The sequence below is a fragment of the Balaenoptera physalus genome (assembly GCF_965194825.1).
Source record: "Balaenoptera physalus genome assembly, chromosome: 13".
NCBI classification, from domain to species: domain Eukaryota; kingdom Metazoa; phylum Chordata; class Mammalia; order Artiodactyla; family Balaenopteridae; genus Balaenoptera; species Balaenoptera physalus.
This window is the reverse complement of record NC_138892.1, coordinates 41258129-41283636: the sequence shown is the minus strand read 5'-3', so window position 1 is coordinate 41283636 and position 25508 is coordinate 41258129. Positions and strand designations below refer to the sequence as shown.

Sequence of the window (25508 nt, the reverse complement as noted above, 5' to 3'; positions counted from 1 at the left end):
AGGATTTTGAGGCTACCACAGGACTCAGCAGAAAAAAAGTTCTGTGATTGATTAATTAGTCATGTGTGCAATGAACATGGGAGTGGCAAGTTATAAATAGTATGCCATAATTTTCTAGCTCTTACTAAAATGTGGCTTAAACACTTAAAAGGTAGTGTTTACTTGGAAGATTTTTGAGAATTGCTTGGACACTAAAAACATCAGACCATTTAAAATTTGTTTTACTGTTTATTTCCGATTTCTACATAAAGTCATCTGTGGAATGAAATTATTTAAAATTCCCTATCTAAATGCTGAAGAGTATCTATTGAAAGTAGATTTTTTTGACACTGGAAGAGATGATACTCTGAAGGCAATATAAAGTTATTATCATAATGTCTTGGAGATACAAATCCAAAGGGCAATGAATTAATAGCAAAAGAAGCATTAAAGTATCACAAGTTGTGCTTTGCAAGAAAATGATATGATATAGTAGAACCTAGCACAGCTTATAGAATCCAACAGAAGAAAGTTTAAATTTCAGTACTATTATTTATAAGATGTATAACTTGTACAAGTTACTTAATGTTTAAAGGCGGTTTCATATTTTTCAGTCAGGAATAGAGGATCACCTTTGCAGGACTATTGTGAGGAATAAATGAGCAAATAAATGTAAACTGTCACTTGATAAGGACACAATGAAGACAAGTGTCTTCCTTTAATATACTTCTGATAATTCCATTCTTAAAACAATTTCCCTTGGTTAAAAGATGGTGATATAACATACCATTTTTTGATAATACTACCCAGTAAATAGCAATCAATAGTTAATTACTGAACACGTACCAACCCATGATAGGAACTGAGAATGAAGAAATGAACATACCGTAATTACTGTCCTGGTGAACAATGTAATCTGTTCAGGAGATAAGCATTTACCCTGATAAATTTCCATGTTAACCTAATCCTTAGAGATGAATAAAGACCTGGGGACTAATGGAAGACAAAACTAACTCTACAGGACTTGAGAAATGTCTCAAGAAGGAGGTGACACTTGAGCAGGATCTTAAAGCAGAAGTAAGATTTCATAATGTGGGGAAGAGAAGCCATGGTGTTTCAGATGAAGGAAACCTCATGAGAAAAACCATGGAGCCGGGGGAGACGAGGCCTCAGGCCAGAAGCAAAGGTGTGATGACAGTGGAGAACATGGGATGGAAGATGTGTAGAGGAGATGAAGCTGTAAGAGAGTCTGAGGAGACACACGGAAACACCCAGTAAACCAGATCACAGAGCTTGGACTATATCCTACAGACAATGGGGAGTCAACAGCAATTTCAAAGAAAGAGATTGACATCTATTCTCTCTTGGGAAAGAAAGTTCTGTTAGTTCTATTGACTGTGAGAAGAATGATTGGATTTGGTTGGCAATAAAAAAGGGATAATAACAAAGGGACTAGTGGAGGGGCATTATTAGAGTCCATGAGAGAAATGACACAGAGGTAAAAATGGAGTGGGTCATGTCAAGGAAGACAACTCTTCTTTGTTCAATGGAAAATAAAAAGTTGGTGACACTAAATTTAAATAGCAAAGTCAAAGAGAGAGAGATGATTTGAAAGAATAATGTGTTAAGGTTTGAACATTTTGGGGACATCTGGGAGAAATATAGCTGATAGATCCAGGTAGACTATGTAGGAGATAATGAGATACTTAGAAAAGAGGCTCTGAGTTTAGAATTGAGATTGGAGTATAAAATACAGATTTGATATAAAAAGAATGGAGGGATATACTAGCTGATACCTAGGATTATGGTTTTGAAAATATTCATGGGCATAGTACAAAATTTAGAAGGGGTGACGGTGAGTGGACCTGTGTCTTGGAAGGAGGAGGAGGAGTAGCTCAAGAGACAGCGGTCGTGTTAAGAAAGCTAAGTGAGTTGAGGATTTCTAGAGGAAGGAGGGTGTCAGCACTGTCTAAAGCAGCCGCAGCAGAACAGAAAATGAGGCATGGCTTGAGATGTTTAGATTATGCTCTTTGACTTTGGAAACAAGTATTTTTCTTCCAAGCTTGGACATCTGTGGATGTTCTGTAGAGCACAGCTTTTATTATGCATAGGAATCCTGTTAAAATGCAGATTCTGATTCAGTAGATTTGGGATGAGACCTAATATTCAGTATTTCTAACAAGGCCCAGGTGATGCCATTTTGTTCGTCTGTGGACAATACCATGAGTAGTGAGGCTCTGGTGGTTAATAAAAATAGGTGATTGCAATTCAGGATCGGTTTACTTTGAGAAGCTTTCTTTCCTTATAATAAATGGATATTACTGTTCTACATGGGGATTTGCACTGAAGCTGTATTGGATAGTTCTGGCAGTTTGGATCCTTCTGTGTGTTGAACACCAGATGAGTTTCATCCTTTTTTTTAATTGACTGTCTCTAATCTCCTCCTCTTCCCTTCCATGTTAGGGGAAATAAAAAGCTTTCCCTTGATATTCTACTTTACAGGATAGATGAGAAGATACTTCCTTTAGTAGAACCCACGGTGTGTCTCAAAATATTTATTTTTTTGTGCTTTTGTTTCTGATACTTTTTGCCACCCATTAACTAGAAGGACTTTCATTTGACAACATTTCAGGAAAAAAATACATAATCTTCTAACCAGATGTCTGCAAATCCTTAGTTTAGTGGTGTTCTGACTCTATTTATCTACCCCCACTTGCCTCAGAGCTGTGTCTACATGTCCCTTGTGTCTATTTCACTAATAAACTGCTTTGGCTGTACCTATTCACCTGCTTTGTTACTAGCCCATTTGTAAGTCTGAAATTAGGGACATGGTATCACAAGCACTGTGGGGGAAAAAATTCGTTTCTGCTGCATAGAGAGCCAGGGCCAGGTAAAAAAGGAAGGAAGGAAGGAAGGGGGGGGAGGGAAGGGAAGGAGGGAGGGAGGGAGGAAGGAAGAAAAGAAAGAAAGAAAGAAAGAAAAAGAAAGAAAGAAAGGGAGCTAGAGGCATTGTGAGAAGTGTTGGGGCTTGAGTTAGGTGGTAAACATGAAAATTGAAGGAGAACGTAGATAAATTTGTAGAGGTCGAATCAGCGTGGCAGGGTACTGATTGCACATCTACAATAATTAAAAGGAAGGAAAAAGGGAAGAGTTGACTATTGAGGTTTCAAGCCCAAAGACCTAAAGAAAATGGTGATCCTGTGTGCAGAAGTCATGAAATGAAAGGAAGGATCTGATTAGAACTTGGGGGATTAAAAAAAGGAAAATGGTGAGTTTGATGTGGTAATTGATTTTGAAGGTCTTGGAAATGGATGTCTTTTATTCAGTTGATATTGATGTCCGGGAGTATGATGCAGATATTAACTCTAGTTTCTAGTAGATTTCATCTGAAATCTTAGGTAAGAATCAAATGAACAAATGCATACAAGTGTTTGAGGAAAGATGACATATGAAAAAGCATGCTTTTAAGAGATGGGTAATGGAAGAAGGCCTGGTGAAAGAAAGAGAAAATGGACAAGAATGATGGTGGGCAGATCAAGTGAGTTTATTCGTATGGCAGTCTATGAAAGAGAGAAATTTAAAAAGGCAGAGGGAAAAATATGGTCAAATACAAAAATATTAGAATATGGTGAGAGTTGAATCAAATTCTTCTTCAAATGACAGTTTCACATTTGTAAGGATAGTATAGGGCAGAAGCGCAGTTTCAAAGAGTTAAAGTAGGATGGCTTGGTGCAAAAATATAGGCAACTAGTAGAGTATTCTCATAATAATTAGAAAACACAAGTGGGCAATAAAACCAGATTGATTTTGGCCAAGTCGATTAACCTCTAGATTTTGTTGTTGGTTTTCCACTTCTATACTAGAAATTATGATACATCTTTAAAATCATGGAGGAAAAAAATCAATGAGGTGGCTTCAGTTCCCTGAGGGAAAGTACATTGTTTTATTGGCATCTCTCTTGCTAATATTTGTATTCAATTTGGAGGGTACAGGATAGAAGACATCATGGTGAACCTGTAGGTAGTTCTCTTATTCTTGGGTTGACAAAGCAGACTGATATGTTCACAGAAGATTCTTTTTTTTCACTTTGGGTACTTTTACTTTTAATTTTTGAATTAATATTTCATTGGAGTGCTTTGGTTTTTACTTTTAAATTGTCCTCTGATATTATTGTTGCTGAGGTAGTTTGGCCGGTTGTAGCCAGTTGTCTCAGTGTCCAGTACAGTTAGAATACAGAATGCACTCTCTGCGAATAAGAATATATCACATATCCACTTGAAAAACAAGTGCTCTGAAAAGCTGTCTAGATATGAGGAATTCTTTATTCCTCTCTAGCCAGGCAGTTCGAAGGCCTGCATACTCCCACCACAGAGTGGCTGCATGGAGTAAGAGTTTACTTAGGAAACATGTCACCATCTTAAGGGATCCTTCCCTTGGTTAAATACCCTCTACTTAGCCGCAAAGCAACTGGATTAACAGCAGGGCTCCACATGACCCTTCCACCCTGATTCCAACAACCCCACGTTGTTCCTGTTTCCTTGGAGGCCTTGGAAACTCTGCGTGTACAACAAACGTGTTCATGTAGAGTCACCACAATTCACCAGCAGAGCGATTCTCCACTCACACGTCAACCCATGACCATCACAGCACGTGTGAACATGTTTAGGCCCACTGAGTCTTACTATATCCTTCAGAACACTAATTTCAGAACCATTAGGTAATTCAGAAATCAGTTCAAATTAAAGCACAAATGTTCATTTTGTTTATAAAGTATCCACTGCTTTTCAAAACTTGGTTTCCATAATGCTTTTTGGTGGGTTTTCAACCAAAGATTGTGATTTAAAAAATCATTAAGAATTGTAATTCAGGAATGCCCAGAAATTGTCATCAGCAGTTGTTCAGTCCGTTTTTGAAGAATTTGACTCCATTTTAATCTCAATTTTTTGCATAGATCTTTCTCTAGAAAAACATCTTGTATTAATCACTTCCATAAAATGTTCTATCCAGGACTAGAGATCAACAATAACTTACTACACAGAAACAAGATATTTTAATCTTTTGTCTTTCAAAATAGTATTTAGGTTAAAACAACAAACTAGAAGGGTTTATAGAAGAAAATAATGACTCTCATTTCATACTCTTTTTTCCATTTGAATCTTTTTGAGAAAGAGATCTTGCTATGGTGTTAAGTCAAGCTTTAGCTTTCCTGAAGTTTTCACTGTCATTTACAAAGGTTGAATTTTTTCTAAGATGGAATAATATTACTTTAAAAATATTAATATTGTCACACAACCATTTTTTAAAATTCGTTGATGACACACTTAAGGGGTCCACAGCATTATTTATTTCATAATATGTTCATAATCAAAGGTCATGGTATATGTGTTGCATTATCATAATTTTCTAATTTGTTCTTTATACATGTTTATACATGTTCTAATTGCATTTCATTAACTCATAGTTTTCTTGTAAGTTTGTACTTTCTTTCCATGTTCAAAGAATCTCTTTAATTCAATTTCTCTGTTTCTCCTCATACAGTCTGGCAGCCAGATATGCAACTCAGTCTAATCACAGTGGAATTGCAACCAGTCAAAAAAAGCCTACTAGGTCAGTTAATATCTCTAATTTATTGCTTGTTAGTGATAATAAAGTAAATGCCCAGGGATATTTTGTCCTACCATTCTAAATTTTTTCAAAAACTGACATACTTCTGGATGTAAAGGTTAGAGTACCGAATTCTTCCAAGTAGATTTCCATACGCCTTCTTGGGCGTGAACATGTTTGTGTTAGATGATGAAATGGGTCTTGGGTTCTTCTAATTCAGTTTTGTTATACATAGTGCTATGACTGGGCTGAGGTCTAGGTTCTAGGCTTAGAGAAAGTCAAGGAAAAAAATTACTTTGAAGACCCCATTCTTTCCAGGCCACAAATCTGGAAGGAAAACAAGATTGTAATTGCTTTTTGAAATGGGTATGCATTAACTATTGCACATTTTGAAGCAGAAGTGAGAAACATTGGCAGATTTTTGTGGGAAAGTTAGCACCAGGTCAGCCTGAACCATTCTTTTATCTTTAATCATTTAAATTTTTGCTTCTTTATGACATATGTATTTTAAAGGCAGTCTGTTATAATAAATGACAGTGCATTATATACTGTTTGGAAAATACTGGTATAGAAAAATGTGTGGAAAGTGATTTTTTTTTAATGTTAAGTTACTGGAGGCGTGATGGTACAGCTAAGTGAAGCCACAGCAAATGTGTTTTGCCCCCCTGATTATTATGTGGTTATATGTGCCATCTCACTTACTGGGGAAGTATCTCAGTGGTGGTTTACTAGTCACTACTCTAATAATGCATCATATTATGCAGTGTTTGACCACAAGAACTACTTATGATGCCTTGACTTGAGGTTATGTGCTTTCCCCCTTGCCTTGGTTTCCTAAGTTATGTTCATTTCCATAGTAATTAAACTGATTCTGGAAAGGCAAATCAAAAGGGTATTTAATTAAAAATCAAAAGAAATGATATAAACTAGGATGCGCAAAGAACAGTGACCTGCCATGTTCAGTAAGCATTTTTTATTACTACTTCTAAGACTTAATGAATATAAAGTATATTTTAAGTACTTCTTTGATTTAATAGAACATCTCTTTTTTTGGCTTCATTCTCATTTCTCTTTTTATTACTTTGATGAATGATCTGGAGCTCTGGCTGACTGTCAAATTAGGGTAATGAGAAGAGCAAATGGATTTTTTAATTTGTTTTAATTTGTTCTTCTGAGAACTAAAGATCACTTGGCTTCATGGGTCACAGTCAAGATCAAAATGCATTTTAATTGCTGTCTAGAAACAGGTCAAGTTTCATTGCAAGTAGGGCAAATTTTGTGACAAAATTTGTTTATAAATGTGAGTTTGGAATGAACTTTCTAAGCCTATGGCTGTGTCTACAGTACTAGTTCTCAGATTTATTATGATGGGACATTTGGCCAAATTAATTAGTTGAGTTCCTTCTACATAGTGCAATCACTGGTACTCAAAATTGCTGGTGTCTGTGGTTATTGTGCTAGACTTACAAACCCTGTAGATCCATTTGAGTAAAAGTTAGATGCTGGAGTCATTTGGAAAAGATTCTAATCTTGTGCATGACACAACCTCTAATTAGCAAAATAGCTGAAGGAACTATTTATTAGCCATATGTATTTAAACTCCAAAATACAGTCAACATTTTGAAACTATTAACTATTCCAAGATATCAACATTTCTGGTCTTAAGCTGGCGTGTGTGTTTTCCTGATGTTCATTCCATTTCGCAATACCTGTTACTATTATAAAATATTTATAGTATACATTTAAGAGTTTGATTTCCTGATAATCTATGGAAATAATGTGTCAAGTAGTATAATAAGGTGAGTTAAAATTTGAATATTGTAGCAACTGATTGTGAAATTGTGATATATCGGGTACCAATATAATAGATGTAAACATTCTTTTATTTTAAATATTTTGTATAACAAGAAAAAATTAATTGCTACATTTATAAGTTATGGATTGTTTTTGTTATTTTTCTTTTAAAATAGAACTTATTAGAGCAGTACACAGTGACATTCACATGGTGGCAGCAAATGCTAGCAAAGATCCTGGCGACCCTTAATATCATGTTTTTAAATGTCTTAAGATGCCAATATTAATTCTTAATTTCTAGTTTTTCATTTATGCAGATTGAGTTTATTATACATACACAATATACATTAGTATTAGTATAAAATAAAATATAGTAATTGCATATTTTACGCACAGTTCTTGAAATAATTGATACCTGAAATTTTAATATGGAAACTGTTTAAACAGTGAAATAAATAATCCAAACTGATGTTTAATTATAGTTTAAATAAAATAACTGCAGATGATTACCTCCCATCAAACTTCCCCTAATTCTAATACAGTCTACCTACATTTCCTCATGTCTTGTCCTTCATACACAGCGAGTAGCTAAAGGTACTATCACTGTAGGTGTATTTTAAATTGTCATTCTACTAGCGTAGATTTTCTTCTTCTGAGACCTGCATCCTTGCCGCATGGCCTGTGTGATCAGTTGGCCACACTTGTGAGACAACCAGCTAGAGTCTAGGTGCTTACTTTTGGCAAGAGAGTGAAAGTTTTTATGTGAGACAGATCAGTCAAATATGAACAAACTCATGACCTTGGTCTCCACACCGTGTTTTCAAGTAATTAACTAGCTTAGATACTCAGTAAGCATTTGCTATTTGCAATTTGTATGTAACTTTATTCTTCTTGTTATTAATGTACAAGTTCATTTAAGATACAGCCACCTAAGATAAAAACAAATGCCCCGTATATTGAAAAGAACAACTTAACAACAACTGCAGGCAGCTGGTTAATACCCTGAGAATATAATAGATTCTAGTTAAGTAGTATTATTTCCCTTGCTTTTCATGTAGTTGTTACAGTACCTTTAAATCAAAGTTTTATTCATCAGGTGCGTATAGGTATGACTTTTTTAGTTAAAATTACTTTATTTCTAATTGTCCTGCATTATTAATATACTTTGGAGGCAAATTATATCATATGAACCAAGATTTTTCTGAAGATTTTCAAACCTTGTGTTTAGCTATTTGTCACTTAAACCAACATTTTCTGCTGAACGTCGTAAATTATGATTTTCCCATTAACCCTTCCCTGCTCAGAACCTCCTGTTCCCTATCTTTTTGTAATGTGCAATAATGATGTAATTTTTCTTGTACTATTTCAGGCTTCCAGGTCCCTCTAGGGTGCCAGCTGCAGGCAGCAGCAGCAAGGTCCAGGGAGCCTCCAATTTAAATAGGAGAAGTCAGAGCTTTAACAGCATTGATAAAAACAAGCCTCCAAATTATGCAAATGGCAGTGAAAAAGGTAAGAGTTCACCCGTTACATCATTAAGGCACAAGTGTAACATATGAGCCTCATAAATTACATGCTAAATCTAGTGTTTAAGCAGTGTTTGGAATGGAAATGTTATCAGTGGACTTTCTTATATTGTCTAAGTGCCTCCTCCTGAATTCCAGCTTTCTTCAGGACCTTTCCTATCTGAAGAACACTTTAAGGAAATATAGTCATTTATATTAAAGTGGTTAGTGATTATCCCCAAGTATAAAATCTGTTTCTCAAAAAAAGTTCCTCCTGGATGCATGTAAATAGCATTTTCTTTTGTTTTCTCATGTTTTATGAACACTTATCTTGAAGTCATAAACCTATATGAAATGTTTTCAAATCCTTGGTTTTAGTTAACATTAAGTGCCATACGTGTTTGAGGAAGTTAAGGTTGGAGCATCAAAATTTAAGACATAATTATGAAGGGTATTTAGTCTTTGAAAGCAGCAGGACAGATAAATATTATGACCTTAGTTTTTCCTATAAGAGACAAATTATTCATGTTTGTTTTATTTTCTTGAACGAGTGTATGATAGAAATATCCAATCACACATTGATCAGGAAGAAAGGACACAGTGGAAGTGTGTGTTAAAGGCAGATTATATATTAACTACTGTATGATACACAGTTCTCTCTAATGTGCACAGTGCGTATTTAAAGAGGTGCTGGCTTGATGCATATCCCTGTGGAGTCTGCATCCAAATGGGAGGATGTGTAATTTACATCTAAACCATGAGAAAATCAAGAACCTCTGCTGTTGGGAGCAGTGTGACCCTGTGAGGGACTAGGGCACGTTGTGGGATTGTGAGGTAGTATTTTCTAATCAGTAAAACTTTAACTTCTCTGTGTAGTATTTAACTCTCCATGCAACAAGACATGAAATTCAAAAGTGACAAATACATTTAGTATTTAAATGTATAACAGCTGGCAGATTTGGTTTGACTAATTGAACCAGGTAGAGACTTTTTGGCTCAGATTAGATCATTTCCAATTGTTTCATACGGATGATCTGATTAGACTTCTCTTACTCAGACATGAATTGACAGGGATGATCTATGAATTATACACTTCTGTGAAAATTTCCTACCCACTAAAACAAAATTGGACAGACCGTAAATCCCTGTAAGCAAAGCAGTGTATCTTGATCCCTGTAACATCCCCAGTTCTTGAGTTGAATGGAAAAAGAAGAAAATAGTATGTGTTTGGAAGTTAGGATTTTGTCTTTAAAATAAAGAATAAAACCTTTGATTTGAGGGCCTAAGAAATGTTACTGAAGACTTACACTTCTCCTGGAGAGAAAGGGGACAAGAATTTCTTATCAGAAAAACACCTCCCTCATTTTGTGACTTTCCTAGAAAGCATCATACAAAGGCCTATATGTGCTATGAAATTCTAAGGGAAAATAAGCATGTTTAGACATTAAGATATGCTGAGTGGACTGCTCAAGTGTCTGATTTTAGCTACATGATACTACAGTTGTATAAGAGTTTTGCAAAAAACGACTAATAACATTGGCAAAGAAACCTAGAAATGCTTTAGATGACCCAACGCTTTGATATCATAATGTATTTTTTGATCATGTGAAATACTTTTTGTATTTCTGGTGTCTAAAAGTAAAAATCCAGAGGTAGCCAAGTATTCATATCTTTCCATAGCCATTCAGCCTCTCTTATGTATGTCTAGGAAGTAGTGCAAGATTAGAAAGTAGCAATATTTATAATAACCACAAGGTGGAGACAGATAACATACATTACAAGGTTTTTGACCATAAGCAGATTTCCTTAGGTCAGTATCAAGAGCAAGAGTTTTCATGGTGAATTAGCCATTACTTTTAATTCCAACAAAGTAAAATTCCAAAACATTTAAAGTGTATGATCTCACATTCACAAATATTTATAATATTATATATCAAATGTTGGCATTAAATGTCTGTAAACTGTCAATAATAATTAAAGCATAAATTGTATTATATAATACAGCCTTCTGGAATTTGTTTTACACGCTATATGGCATTTTCTATTAATGTGGAGTTACAACTTCATATCAGTATATGCAATATCATCTCTAAATTAATCATTGTGTCATGCTATTTTATATTTCCAAAATATTAGCTTAAATTATAGAGCAAACAAAACAAATATAAACATCACATATGAAACAGTTTATAATTTATTCTTTAGACTATTCGAATGGTACATCTTTTTGGATAAGAATGTTTTATTTAACCTTTGACATGGAGATTTTTCATGTCAGCATAGCATATAAAAATATAAGATTCCATCTGATGACAGGTTGATCTCTGTGACAATATAGTTCATACATATCCTAGGCATGGCCAAATAAGGTGAAAATTAAAGAAGAATTTTCAAAGGTTACAATATTATAATGACAGAATTCAGAAATTACTAACTTGAGTATTCTAATTGCCATTCCTTTTTAGTTATTAGAAAGTATAACAGTTAAATTTAATAAATTAAGATATTTTTACTCAAAAGAAATAATCACACTATCTGTAATGTGCTCCCTGAATGCTTCTAAGTGAATATGTACTTTCTACTTTCTTTAAGAAGTCTTAAACGATGAGTTATATGAATCAATTGGGGAATCTCTAGAATTTGTAATAGATAGTATAGGTTTATTCACAATTAAAACAATTTCACTTCCTTATTAAAAAACATACTGTTGAAAGCACAGTAGCTTCTCACATGTATGGGATGGTAAAAATAGCTTATTTACGAATTGTGTGACTTATCTAATAAAGGGAAATCAGTAGAGAATCACAAACTGCATTTCAAAAGATACATCTAATACCATTTTAATAATAATACAATCCAAAAAATAGTGTGCTCATTTCACCAAATGGATTAAAATATCGGTGAACACGGCCATAGATTATCACTTGCAGAGAAGGCTGAAATAGAAATGTTAAAATAGAAAGCAATGCCACCCCACCATTCTGTTGAAATGGAATGTAGGAACAAATTTCTCAGAACAAGTGGTGGAATGAAGATAGTATATTGTTTGTAGAAAAGCATTTCTTTGGGGAGTCCAAGTTTCTTCCCTTGGTGACCTGACATGCAGAGACTGACAATGAATAATATGTTCTGACACTAGCATTTATCAATTTGCCCATGCACCCTATGAGATTACTCTAGACAGATGTATGCTTTAAAGAAAAATCAAATATCTTTTCAGTGGAAATCAGGGATGTTGTGAAAAAAAAAAAAAAGCCCTGGTTCATTTGGGCACACATTTTATATGCCTGAAGCAAATTAAATTAAGAAATAATTCTTGTTTTATAAAATCGACGTGATAAATATGAAAAAGGCTTAACAGTTTAGTATTATTAGGAATGTAAATGTCCCTAGCTCTATTTGGAATTCACTTTCTGAATTATCATCTGTAAATACTTATTACTTGACAGAGTTCCGTAGTAGAGAGATGTTTTTCTATGTTGCTAAGAAACATGCCACAGTACCAGAGGGCATGCTCCCATCTCTTTATTGTTTCTCCCATGTGATTCTTACATGGTACCTGTACATCTATGGAAGAGGAGATTTCCTTTCTGTTCTCCTAGGTTCTAATGAAGTATCTTCTGGTGTGAAAGTGTTTTCTTTCATTTACACTCAACATAGATTTAGTGTGATTGATATGGAGAATTGAGCAAAATTGAAATTGAACTTTTTAAAACTATAGATTTAATGTGAATGTTACATTAGTCATGGAGTTTTGACAGCTAAAACATAGTTATCTAGTCCTTAGGTACTTTTTTAATTACTCTGAAATTACTCTTAAGACCAAAGAACTGAACTGTTTTATTTCCTTTTCAATGCAATGCAAATATGTTTTACTCATTATATCTCTTTACTGGTGATTTCATTATGTGTTCCACCATGACTTTTTGCTTTATTTCCGTAATAATTATATAAACCTATAATGACATAATTTCAAGTTAATCTTGAGGATTTTTATGAGGTAACATAATTAAGTACATAGATCAAGTGATATGACTAAATAGACTTGGGCATATATGTTGTTTACTTATGTATACATGCTTACATATTGAGGTGTACACGTATTTTATATGCCTGTGCATAAATTACATACTTTTAAAAAATCTGGCTGGTGAATTAAAGCTTCCCTAAATTTTTCAATAGTCCACAAAGTGGCACTCTCACATTACAAATGGTACAATATATACATGTGCAGAATGGACAGTGCCCCTACAATCCCCGTAATAGCATTCCATGTTTCTGTTCATCATAAAATTGATGACTGAGGCATTTCGCAAGCCGTCATTTATGGGAGACAGTGTGGTGAGGTAAACAAGGGGCCAGTTGGGAACAAAACCTATATAAATTTGAATGCTACTTTTTTTAACTTTCAAAATGTTCAGTGTATTTTGGTATATTATTGTAAAATGAGAGTCTAAGTTAATTATTTACCAAACTAATTGCCATCACCACATTGATCAGTCATTTCCTTCCTTCCATAATGATCTGTGATGCTGAAGTTGTTCTATAATTAGCAGGGACCATACATGTCACTGAGCGCAATGCCTGCTGTACAGTGAATACTGTAAAAAGAGTGGTGCCGTTGTCATTTTTATTGTTGTTGCTACTTTGTGTGTTGTCACTTTGTGAATTGAAAGCTGGTTTGCTTCCATCCAAACAGCATACTACTCAGTGAGGAAGAAGAAGTAAACAACTGAGGATGTTCCCTGGTCCTTTCTCAGGCTAGTAGCACCATTGGCAACATAGCACTAAGCTCTGAAGCTAACCTGCCAAATTTCCATGGAGAATCGTCTTTATCTAAACTTCCCATATGCCTGTTGTGACTGCCACATTTACCTCCGTGTATTAATTTTAGAACTAGATTGGCATTTTTCCCAGGTCATCAAAGTTGTTTTTTTTTTTTTTTTTTTTTTTTTTGCAGTATGAAATAACTAAAAATTAACTCTCTGAATTTAGATGTTTTCTAAGCAGGAATTAAAATCTATTCTTACATCAACTCAAAAGGATGGTGCCAGTAGGATGCCCCAGGAGATAGTATATAGCTAACTGAATAGTGAGTATCTTGTATCATGTTCTCCCCATTTATAGTCTGCTCATTGAGGAAGAAGGAACCCATATTTCGGGGAGTTACCCAGTTGCCTTCACTGTTGTGACAAACATGTGACTTTCTGGAGAACCGAACCGGCAGAATTTTTGGTTGGGCAAGCAAACATATGGAAAGAAGGGAGAGTCAAAAGCCTCCAAATTTTGTAGTCACATAAACCTGGGTTCCAGTTTTGGCTTTGTCTTTTCTAAATTTTACTCTATGCATGATTTGGAGCAAGTTACTTTCTCTAAGCTTCAGTTTTCTCATTTATAACAAGAGAAACAATAAGTATATTGTAGATTATTATGAGTTTAAATAAGAGGCATATGGGTAGACGCTCCAAATGTGATACCATGTATCAAAGTACTTGGGAAAAGTAAGCAGTTGATAAATAATATTATTTGGTTGTAATGGAATTGGTGGTGGTGGATGCGAGGTGGAAGAAGAAGGGGAGGAAAAGGAGAGGGAGTGGAAGAAACTTTCTCTTTGGACGCCAGAGACAAGGAACAGCTATAGGCAGAGAGGCCCTGCAAACGCAAGATACAAGTCTGTTGCAGAAATGCCCTTAAATATGTGCATTAGATACCTGTGCTTTTCCGCCATACCCAGCTAACAGTTCATTTATAGTCAGAAGCTGAGTTAACAACAGTCAGCAATGTATCAGTGAGACCAGGCTACTTACTATTGAATATGTAAATCGCACAGAGACTAGAATTTGTGCTGACCCCCGATCTGTCAGAGCTGCAGAGGCTGCCATTTCAGCAGCTGTTGTTCTGCACCCTTTCTTGTGAGGTGTCCAGAGAGACACTCATTATTCTAATGCTCTCCTGATGCACAGTGACTTATGATTTTCACTCTTCGTGAAACCTGAAGCACCTCATTGCTGATTATAGAGAGGAGCTGGGCACAGATTGAGAGTTGAGTTCAGAGAAGTGTCTTCTATGTGTGTACTCATCTGAGAACGATTTCATAGCTTTTGCTGTGACCGTTACGGTAGGCTGGATGTCGATGTCATAATTTAGAGTCCCTCCTGTCTCATTTTTGGGTGTGATGATGTTGAATTTCCTCTGTACTTGAACTGCGATAGCAGTCTATCTAGCTAATGTCGGCACGCTTACAGAGCATCCTGACTGGTCCTTTTCTGCCCTCTTCTCTCATCCTCACCAAAGCTCCCAGGCATACAGGGGTAGGAGTCCCCTGGCTTCTTAACCTAGTTACAGAAACACAGAAGATATACGCTAAGTATGTGGCGAAAATGATGAAATAAAAGACATTAGGAAAACCTCTTTTGTTTTTAGTGGTCTCTCACCACAGATTGCCAAGCATCTGGGGGGAATGCAGAACTGACCAACGTTCCAGAAGTCCACAGAGCGAAGAATATTAATGCTGCAGAGCTATGGAACATTTAATGAATTTAGCCAATTTGGACACTGTCATAAGAAATAACTCTTTAAAGCCGAACATGGTCTGTGACCAGCAGCGTTGGTATCATGTGGAAGGTTGTTAGAAATGCAGAATCTCGGGGCCTCCTGCAGATCTGCTGAAGCACAATGTGATGTACATTCAGTAGGATCCCCAGTGACGTAAGCACACATTAAAGTCTGAGACCGTTATGTTAAACACTTAAAATATCAGACATTCTACGATAATTATAGAGCTTGGGCTCTAGAATCACACATGTGGGATCAAATCCTAGCCACACCACACATTCCTCACTAGCTGTGCACCACTGAATGAGTTGTTTAGACCCTCAAAGCTTGGGTTTCCACAAGTGTGAATTAGAAATAGGAGCCCTTCCAAAAAAAGATAGGCAAAGTGATTATGAAATTGTCAAAAAAAAAAAAAATAGGAGCCCTTCCCATCTCATCAGGTTGTTGTGAACACTAATATGAGATAATATAGTTAAAGAATCTTCAGTAAAATGCCAGTCAGCATTATTATATTTGTAATAATTATTAATATTATTTTCATTATAGAATAAGAAATATCACAAATAACTTTTGAGATCAATGTAAGAAAGTGAAGATAAATTCAATATGAGGCCATTATGTTCCTCTTAGCAATATTACAACAGACTATGATTTCATTTTGGGGGTACTTTATTTCTCTCTAACTCTGTGTCCCAATATACGTATGTACATATTTTTAAAATGTAAATAAATAGAATAAATTTTCACATAGTTTCATATAAAAATTCTATATTACTACTGCCTTGAATGCCTGCATGTCTCCCTTAGCTCATTTGTCTTGATCTTATTTAATGTTGTACAGCCCTTTGTGCACTTCTGATCTCTAGCATTTTCTTTCCCACCTCCTACTGGTTTAACGTTTAATATATGCCATCCATCTTTTGTGAGTCTGATTTCTTTCCTCTGACTTGATTGTAAGGTGTCTTGGGGAGTCTTGCACAGAATAGCCACTCAGTGAATATTAACAGATGTTATGCCTAGATTCAAGTCCTAGAGATTGTAGGAACTGAATAGCATTGATTAATATTTCTGGAAACAGTAGAAAAATAGAGGCATATATGTTGGACAGAAATCTGCAAAACAGTAAGGTCACTGTGTGAAATGCACAGGCATGTACACAATTCACTGAACTTGAGAAAATGCATCTTGTTTGGAGATGTTCTTAGTTTCCAGTTGAATCTAGGTAATCGAGAAATAAAGTTTACTTGACAATTCTATTAAAGGCATGAATTTGACATTCACTATTTTTTGTGTTTCTAGAGTCAAGGAATAATGTTATAACTGATAAGCCATTGAACTTCTTGTACATTTGAAAAATAGTATAACATAGTGTTTGACAGAATTAACTTAGAATCCCAAGCTAAGTTCTGTTCTCAGACTTGTCACTTACAAATTGTGTAACTTTGGCCAAGTTCTTTTACCTCTTTGTGCTTCAGTTTCTTCATGTGCAAAATGAGGGTTATAATGAAAATTTTATGCAGTTGTTGGAAGGACTGAGTTAATGTACTTCAAAAACTTAGTTTAGTGCCTGTCACACAGAAGGTGCTATGTGTGTAATGTAGAACTATGTATTACAGGTGTGGTCTTTGCTTTCCTGGACTGTATCAACAGTGCAGTAGAGGAAACAGGCAATCACAGCGAAGTTATCTACGTTTGTCTATACTATTGGCATTGTTAATATAAACTTCACAAATCTATTATATTATTTTAGGCACACTTATTTTTTTTTAAAAAAAACTAACTCACACAAATATTTAATGAAGAATTTAACCTCTTTTCCTATCTCTAATTTTCTTTATTAACTTTTTAATGTAAATTTCTTCTTCTGAAAAATGGGTAAGACAAGTATTCTATATCAATTGGCTTAATTACCTAATGTTTATCCTGCATTTTGATACTGTTGGAAAAAACAGTTAAAAGTGAAAGCATTGTAGTTTTAGATCTATGAATATTTAATGGAATTTAATGGTCTCCAATTCCTGAATATTATGAAAGGATTTATTAATAAAATATTTCCTTTGGACATTTCATCAAAAACAGCTTAGCATTTATTTGACAATATCTAGTATGTTAACAGTATCAACATTGCCTCTTTTACATAAATATCTAATTTAATCATTTGTCACTCCATTTCTCAGAAAAAAAAGAAAAAGAGGATGGAAGAGGGAGGTATTTATGGTAGATGAAATTTAAGGTAAATGACATGACCAGAATTATATAGTTCTCCAGTGTTAACATTTATACTGAGATCTCTTAACTCCAAGCTCAATTTTTTTTTTATTCTATACATTGTTGTAAAATCTCTTTTTGGTTTAGTTTTTCATGCTTAAAAATAAGACTTGTAATCAAGCATTAATCAGTGCTATAACAGTCGTATAGAAATTCATATCATAATGAGATTTCTAAGTGATTTCTAAGTGGAAAGTGCACTAGTGCATTATAAGTACTTATATGACAGTTGGCCTTATTTTCTTACAGCCCCCAAAAAGTAGCTTGATTTTTTTTATTAGAATTTAAAGTTTGTTCAAATCACTACAGGAGCCTGCAGGTGTGCTAGTTAAGAGCACAGGCTTTGAAATCAGTTCAGGTCCAGGCTGGGTGACTTTGGACAAGTTATGTAGAATTTTTAAAAATTATTTATAAAATTATTATTTGTAAGAATTATTTGTAAAATATCAATACATACCTTGTAGGGTTGTTATAAGGATTATACATATTATTACACATTTTGTAGTATTACATATTTGTATAACATATTTTATATATTTCTTAGTAGATTATCTGACCCATATAAGCATCCCTTTCAATATTTATTTTGTACAAATAAAAACAATATTAACAAAAAGCTAAATTATGATTCAAAAGCATATTTAATCAGTTAAGAATAAGCTAGGCTCCCTGTAGGTTAAAGCAATTTCTCAGTATTCATTATTTTTATAGGGCAAGGTGGAGTGTCCATTCACTGCTATGAGCTACAGTAGTAGCTGGAAGAATACAGAGAATTGCTTAGGCGAGGGAGAGTGTTTTATTCATCTTTAGACCTCTGTGACCAGCAAAATTCATTTGGCTAAGAATAATTTTAGAAGGGAAAAAAAGTGTGTTTTTTTCCCCCCAAAATCACTGTCCCTCAGACACTGAATGTTTGATATATGGTACAAAAACCACCACATTACAGAAGTGATTGATGCCACATAGCATGTTCGTTTCCAATTCAGAGGAAAGAAACTTCCTTGTGCCTATAGTTAGAAATACTCAGTGGTGTGACATAAGTGATCAAAAACTAATCGGCCTTTTCAACAATGTTTCTTCTTAACCACATCCAGATTCCTCCAAAGGACCTCAACCATCTTCAGGTGTGAGTGGTAGCACGCAGCCCCCCGGCGCCGCTGGGCAGCCCCCGGCCTCTGCCATCCCTTCTCCGAGCACCAGCAAGCCGTGGCGCAGCAAGTCCATGAATGCCAAGCACAGCGCCACCTCCACCATGCTGACCGTGAAGCAGTCGAGCCCAGCCACCTCTCCCACACCATCTGCAGACAGACTGAAGCCCCCTGCCTCAGACGGGGGCAAAGCAGCTCCCTCGGGACAGAAATCCATGCTTGAGAAATTCAAGCTGGTCAATACCCGGACTGCTTTACGCCCCCTGCAACCTCCCAGTTCAGGACCCAGTGAAGGTGGGAAAGAGGACGATGCCTTATCTGAATCTGGTGAAATGGAAGGCTTTAACAGTGGTCTGAATAGTGGCGGCTCAACCAATAGCAGCCCCAAAGTGTCACCGAAATTAGCCCCTCCAAAAGCTGGAAGCAAAAATCTCAGCAATAAAAAGTCTTTGCTACAGCCAAAGGAAAAAGAGGAAAAGAACAGGGACAAAAATAAAGTTTGCACTGAAAAACCAGTCAAGGACGAGAAAGATCAGGTGGCGGAGACGGCTCCAAAAAAGACCTCTAAAATTGCAAGCTTAATCCCAAAGGGCAGCAAGACGACAGCAGCCAAGAAGGAAAGCTTAATCCCCTCTTCCAGTGGGATTCCAAAACCGGGCTCAAAGGTGCCAACAGCAAAGCAAACTGTTTCACCGGGAGGCTCAACAAACAAAGAGTCTGAAAAATTCAGGACTACCAAGGGAAGCCCTTCCCAGTCCTTCCCTAAGCCCGTAACGACTGAGAAAGCAAGCACATCCAACTGCCCTGCTCCTTTGGAAGGAAGGGAAGCTAGCCACGCTTCTCCGGCGGGTTCCTGTGCTGGGTCAGCGGTGCAAGGCAGTGGGCAGAGCGTGGGAAATGGAGCCGTCCAGCTCCCTCAGCAGCAACAACACAGCCACCCAAATACTGCCACCGTGGCTCCGTTCATTTATAGGTAAGGCGGGCTCCGTGGGTCCACAGCTGTAAACATTGACAGGTCTGCATTCTCAGAGTATACATAAGGAAGGTTGCGGAGTCCTATTTCACATAGTCATTTTGGAACAGTGTTTCATGCTGGAGAGAGAGGCCTAGAATTCAAATTTTTAAAAGAAAGCCTCCCATATCCTCCAATCTGTTAGTCCTCATCTCCTTCCCCTCCCCCCTCCCCTCCCCCCCCCAACTCAAGAACCGAGGCCTTTGAAAGTTAACCTACTTGTCGTCAAAGGCAAAATAGAACCTAGATGTCATGACTTTTCCCTGTGTCTATTACTTTTACTACTATTATTTCTATTATTAGTCTTTTAAAATAATTCTCATTTTTATAGAGTTGAGAGATATTTTTGTTTTCACGCATGAGAAAAAGTAAACCATAATGGTTAAGGGGGCACGCTCTGGGATCGGGCAGATATAGACTTAATGCCCTGCTCTGCCACCTACCAGCTATATGCCTTTGGACAAAGAATTTAACATCTCTTAGTCTCATTTTCAGCTGTCAAATAGAAATAATAGTATCTACCTTGTAGAGTTGGGAAGAATAACAGGCATAATGCATATAAGATGCTTATTATATATTCTGGCACATTGTATATGTTTGTTAAATGTTGTTTATAAGGCGTTGCTTTCCCAACCTAAAATTTATATTAATTTCCACAGCTAGGCCTGTTGTTTCCAGGCAAAAATAATAATCTATATAATTATTATATTTAACTTTATTAAATTTTTGTTGTATATTTATATTATTTTTATTTATTAAAATACATAGCACATGCTATATTTTGAAATATATATCCTACTAGACAGTTGTAAAAAGAACACATTTTGCCTATTGTCTTGTGGTAAGTTTTACTCGATTAGGACTATGTCAGTGCTGCTATGTCTCCGTTTTTATCCACTGTCCTTTCAGTGAAGAGGTGGCTAGGGAGGAATAATGCCCGCGACTTTGGCAGGTTCATCAACAGGAAAAACAGGATGTAGGATCTGCTGCACATAGGAAAAGGTCAAGATTATATAGTTTCAAATTTTATTAAATTTATTAAATATATGAGTTTTTAAGTAAAGAAAATAATTATAATGATTTGTTTTCCCTCGGTGAAAAACCTAAGTGCTTTAAGTGATTTTTTTCTGGGGCTTTATGTACTCATCCAAACAAATGCATAATTATTGAATTTCAGGTCTTAGGCTACCTCATTTAAGGCTGCTATTCTGACTTTAATAGCAAAAATTCATTTAAAACCTTTGTATCTGCATCACATGGTGTTACCGAGCCCAAGCTTGCTCTGCTTGCCACATGACAGGCCAATAAATTGGGAGATGAGTTGTTGGGGCAAGGAATAACGACTTTAATCAGAAAGTCAGCAGATGGAGAAGATGGCACCCTAGTCGCAAAAAAACATTTTCCCTCAGTCCGCGGTCTCTGGGCTCTTTTTCTACGGAGGAGGGGGAGGGGCCCACTGCAGTGCCAGCCAATGGCTGAGGGGGACCACTAACAGTCAGTTGCTCAATGACAGTTGATCACTAACTGTGGCTCCCTTGGGGGAGGGGCCCAGTGCGACGCCGACCAATGGCTGACGGGGACTGCTCTAGGTCGCGCCTGTCCCACCTGTATTACAATGGGAGTCTGCAGATCCTTCTAGCTCCGGAGACCCTATCTGACAAAGGAGAATTTCAGATGTCAAAATCATAATCCACGTTTCAAAAATATAAGAAGAAATTATAAAGTTTAAAATATGTCATACTCAGCACACTTGTCACTCTCAAATGTATTCTGTAAGAATATCAGTCATTTCAAATCACCACAGGTGAATTTCACAGGAAAGTCTAAATCTAAGCAAAAAGAACATATCTACCAGTTTAGCAAGCTTCTTTCTATAAGTAGCAGCAAACTTCTTTGGTTGTTTGCAATAACATATCCAGTGGGTACAGATTTAGTGATTTTCATTTGACAGTGTAACCTTTGCTATATGAAAGAGGAAGCAGCACAGTTTAGAGGTTAAAGTGTAAATCTACCGTGTGACTGCCAAATTCTCCAGCCTCTTTGAGTTTCTTTTTGCCCTCTTCAAAACGGAGATTGTAAAAGTGAGGTAATGCAGCCAAGTAGCTAGGATTACAGGCTGTAGAGTCCGTTTGCTGTACCATGGTTCAGAAACTGCACCTTGTATTATTGAGACAATGGCCCCAAGAGCCAGGTTGCCTGGGTTGGAATCTTGATGACACCATTTATTAGTCATGTGACTTTGTGTAATGCATTTAAAGACTCTTGAGACTCAATTTTTATAATCTGTAAAATGGACATGATAATAATAGAAGCTTCCTCATAAGGCTGTTTTGAAGATTAAATGAGTTGATATTTATACAGGGTTCAGAACAGTACCTGCCACACAGTAAATGACCTTCCCCAGACTTCAGTTTCTAATTCTGTAAAGTGTGGTAAAAGAATATCTACCTCATTTGGTTGTTTTAAAGATTAAATAAGGCAATCTTGTGTAAAGTCTTCAGCACAGAGCCAGATTCAGAATAAATTGCTTATAAATGACAGTAATTATTTGTTTTATTATCAATAATATAAAATAGTTGAAAATAAATAAAACCATCTAATAAGAAATGTCACATCATAGTCTACATATGAGGAAAAGGTTGCTTGAAGTCTTTTATGAATTCAGAATAATTTTGTAAATGATAATATAAATCCTCTTAAGGTTGAGTAGTCAATATTCAAGTTTCTTAACTGTCAGTGAAAGAGATATCATAGAGTCATGTCATCTGGCTTATGTGACCCCTGATGTCCTTTCAACTCTGACTACTCCAACACTATTTAAGAATTTCTCTTGCAAAATCCCTGACAGACTTTTCTGGATTTGCTAATCATTTGATACAATAATAGTAATAATTTACTATTTTATAATGGTATTTGTTGAATGCTTACTTAGTACAAGTCTGTATTACAAAATTTATGTTCATTTTTTTCATTTAAACTGTGTCATAAACCCATGACAAGGGAATGTTACCCCATTTTACAGAGATGAAGAAGCAGCGATTTCAAGGCAGAATAACGATAATCTCTTAAAGTCACAGGCCTGGCAGGAGTTTGCCTTTGAATCCATATATGCCTGAGTCTGTAGTGTGCCTTCCTTTGCTTAGCAGTTCTTGCTGTATGTGTAGAAATAAGAGGTATTGTTACTAGGAAAATTCTGGCTGGGAAAATGTCAATAGCAGATTTGCAGATATCGCAATCAGAATTCATTTATATTGGGAAATACTTAATTGCTTTTAAGTAGAATGACTTTAAAATACATATATATGTATGTATATGTATAAACATACATATGTTTGATATTTAAAGAAAGTTAAATAACCTCTATATAATGGGAAGATCCATGGGTGATGGTGATATTTTTCCCCGGTTCTCAGCCCACTTCTAGGTCATGCTGGTTATTAATTATTCCTTCTGGGACCTTAATATATGCTTCGTAATACTCTTTCTTGCAAACTGAATGTTCAGAGGTCTATAAATATAATGTTGAGTTCTGGAAGTTAATGAATTTCATTTTAGTCCTACTTCCTGCACAGTGCAAGTATATTCTATATTAAGTTTTTGTAACTCATTTATCACTACTATGTGGTAAAAGTAGTTTTGAATTGGGCATATCTTTATCCATTTAATGAGTGGATATAACTAAAATCACATGTGAAAATTTTAAGAAGATTTTAACTCAGTATAAGAAGTTCCCAATAAGTAGACCTGTGTGAATGGAATAGCCTGCCTTTTTTAAGTGCTGCAGGTGGCTACCGGAGTTTTTTAAGAAGCGATACAGTGACCAGTTGCCATAGTTTAAGTTAAGGGAATTCACCAAATATTTTTTTTCTTTTATGTACTCGTCACTCATTCTGCAAATACTATGTAATAAGAGTTACAAAGAGTAAAAAAAAAAAAATTCTCTGCTCTCTGGGAGCTCAGTTTTATTGGTGATAATGAAAAGAATTTAATCAAGAACTTAAAACATCATTGCTGTCATGGAAGTGTATGCAACAAATTAGGTAGAAGAGTTTTCCTGAATCTTACATGAGGGTGGAGTCAGTGTATGCATTACAGAAGAGGTAAGAGAAGAGATGAGACTTAAAGGATGAGTTAGAATTTGTCAGGTGGAAGGAGGAATGTTATGGCATCATCCAAATTTGACATTCTACAATTTTACAATCCAAGCATGTTGGAAAAAATAACAGGCAAATTACGAAGTGCTATGCAAAATGCTAGTAACCCAAACTGCTAAAGACTAGAGGTTAGAATTCATGATTACTTGAATGGGAGACTAGGAAGAAAATTTGGAATGAATTCATACTTTGTTCTTCTCTTTCTCTCCCTCCCTCCCAACACATCTTATTTTCAGCTAGTCCTATTGGCTCTTGCTCCAAAACATACCCTCAGTTGGGCATTTCTTTCCATTTCCACCCTGCCTTCCCCTGATCGTGGCACCACCAGTTTTCACCTAGTTTCCAACGAGTCTTCCAGCATTCACTTTTGGTCCTTTCCAGTAGCATCCTTCACACAGCAGGGACTCTAATCTTCTAAAAGTATAAATTGCGTGTCATTTAAATTCATGAGACCATCTACTGGATTTACATTACACTTGAAAAGTAAAACCTAAGCATCTTACCAAGCCCTACAAGTTCCTACATAATCCGGCCCTCTATCTAGCCCTTAAACTACGCTCACTGCCTCCCTGCCTTCATTCTGTTTCTTAACAAACTAACCTGTCCTGCTTTGGGGACTTTGTCATAGATGTTCTCTCTGCGTATAAGGACTCTCTTTTGGATCAAAGCAGCCTCCTTCTCATCAGAACTCTGCTTACATGCTACTTCTTCACACAAGCTGTTTCCAAACATCTAGTCTGAAGGAACACTCACAATGCCTCTTGCCAGAATTATACGCCATTGTCCTCTTGTATTTTATTCATAGAGTTTATCACCATCCACTGGCTTTTTGTTTACTTATTAACAAGTGTGATTTCAGCCACCTCCGACTATAACATAAATTCATTGAAAAACAAGCATCTTGTCTTTTTTTATTTAGTAGCGTAATTGCCCAGGACAGAGCCTACCTACAATAGGAACCAAATAAAAATTGTTGAATGAAACACCATCATCATGGGTTAGACTCATCTGCTATAGAAGAATAGAAACACTACCAAAAATGTACAGTGGAATAAGAAAAATTCAGAAGTCTTTTATTCCTATAAATGGTAGGGTTTAGTTGAAATATAAACAGCTTTAAAATGTTTATAGAATGAAACCATGTCTTCTCTTCAGGACCTTCATTCACTTATTCATTTCCTCTTTCGACTACCTACTAAATACATTTACTGTGTCAGGTATCACGGTTAGAGTGAAACATCACACATCCCATATGTTATTTCCCTTCCATGGTCCACAATGTAGTAGGCAAGAGACTGACTGAAACATAAGTACAGAATGAAGCAGGAAATGTAAACCGCCCCCAGCAGTGAACCAGATTTGGTACACCGAGACTTCAAAAAATGGAAAATTACCACTAGTTGTTGGAATCAGAGAAAGTGGCACTTAAGCTGAATTCTGAAAGAGAAGTGGGATTTGGGCATTCGGAGATGAGGGGGGACAGGAAAGGAAA

General features: G+C 36.0%; 1 protein-coding gene across 10 annotated transcripts in view; it reads left to right on the top strand.

The window, feature by feature from the left end:
* Nucleotides 1–25508, top strand: part of NAV3 (neuron navigator 3) — an 867875-nt gene that overhangs the window by 664658 nt on the left and 177709 nt on the right. For all 10 annotated transcript variants that reach the window (XM_082418853.1, XM_082418852.1, XM_082418855.1 and 7 more), the window contains 3 exons: nt 5518–5586; nt 8747–8886; nt 18797–19823. In XM_082418853.1, the coding sequence (XP_082274979.1) occupies nt 5518–5586; nt 8747–8886; nt 18797–19823 (1236 nt within the window). The remainder of the gene's footprint in view (nt 1–5517; nt 5587–8746; nt 8887–18796; nt 19824–25508) is intronic.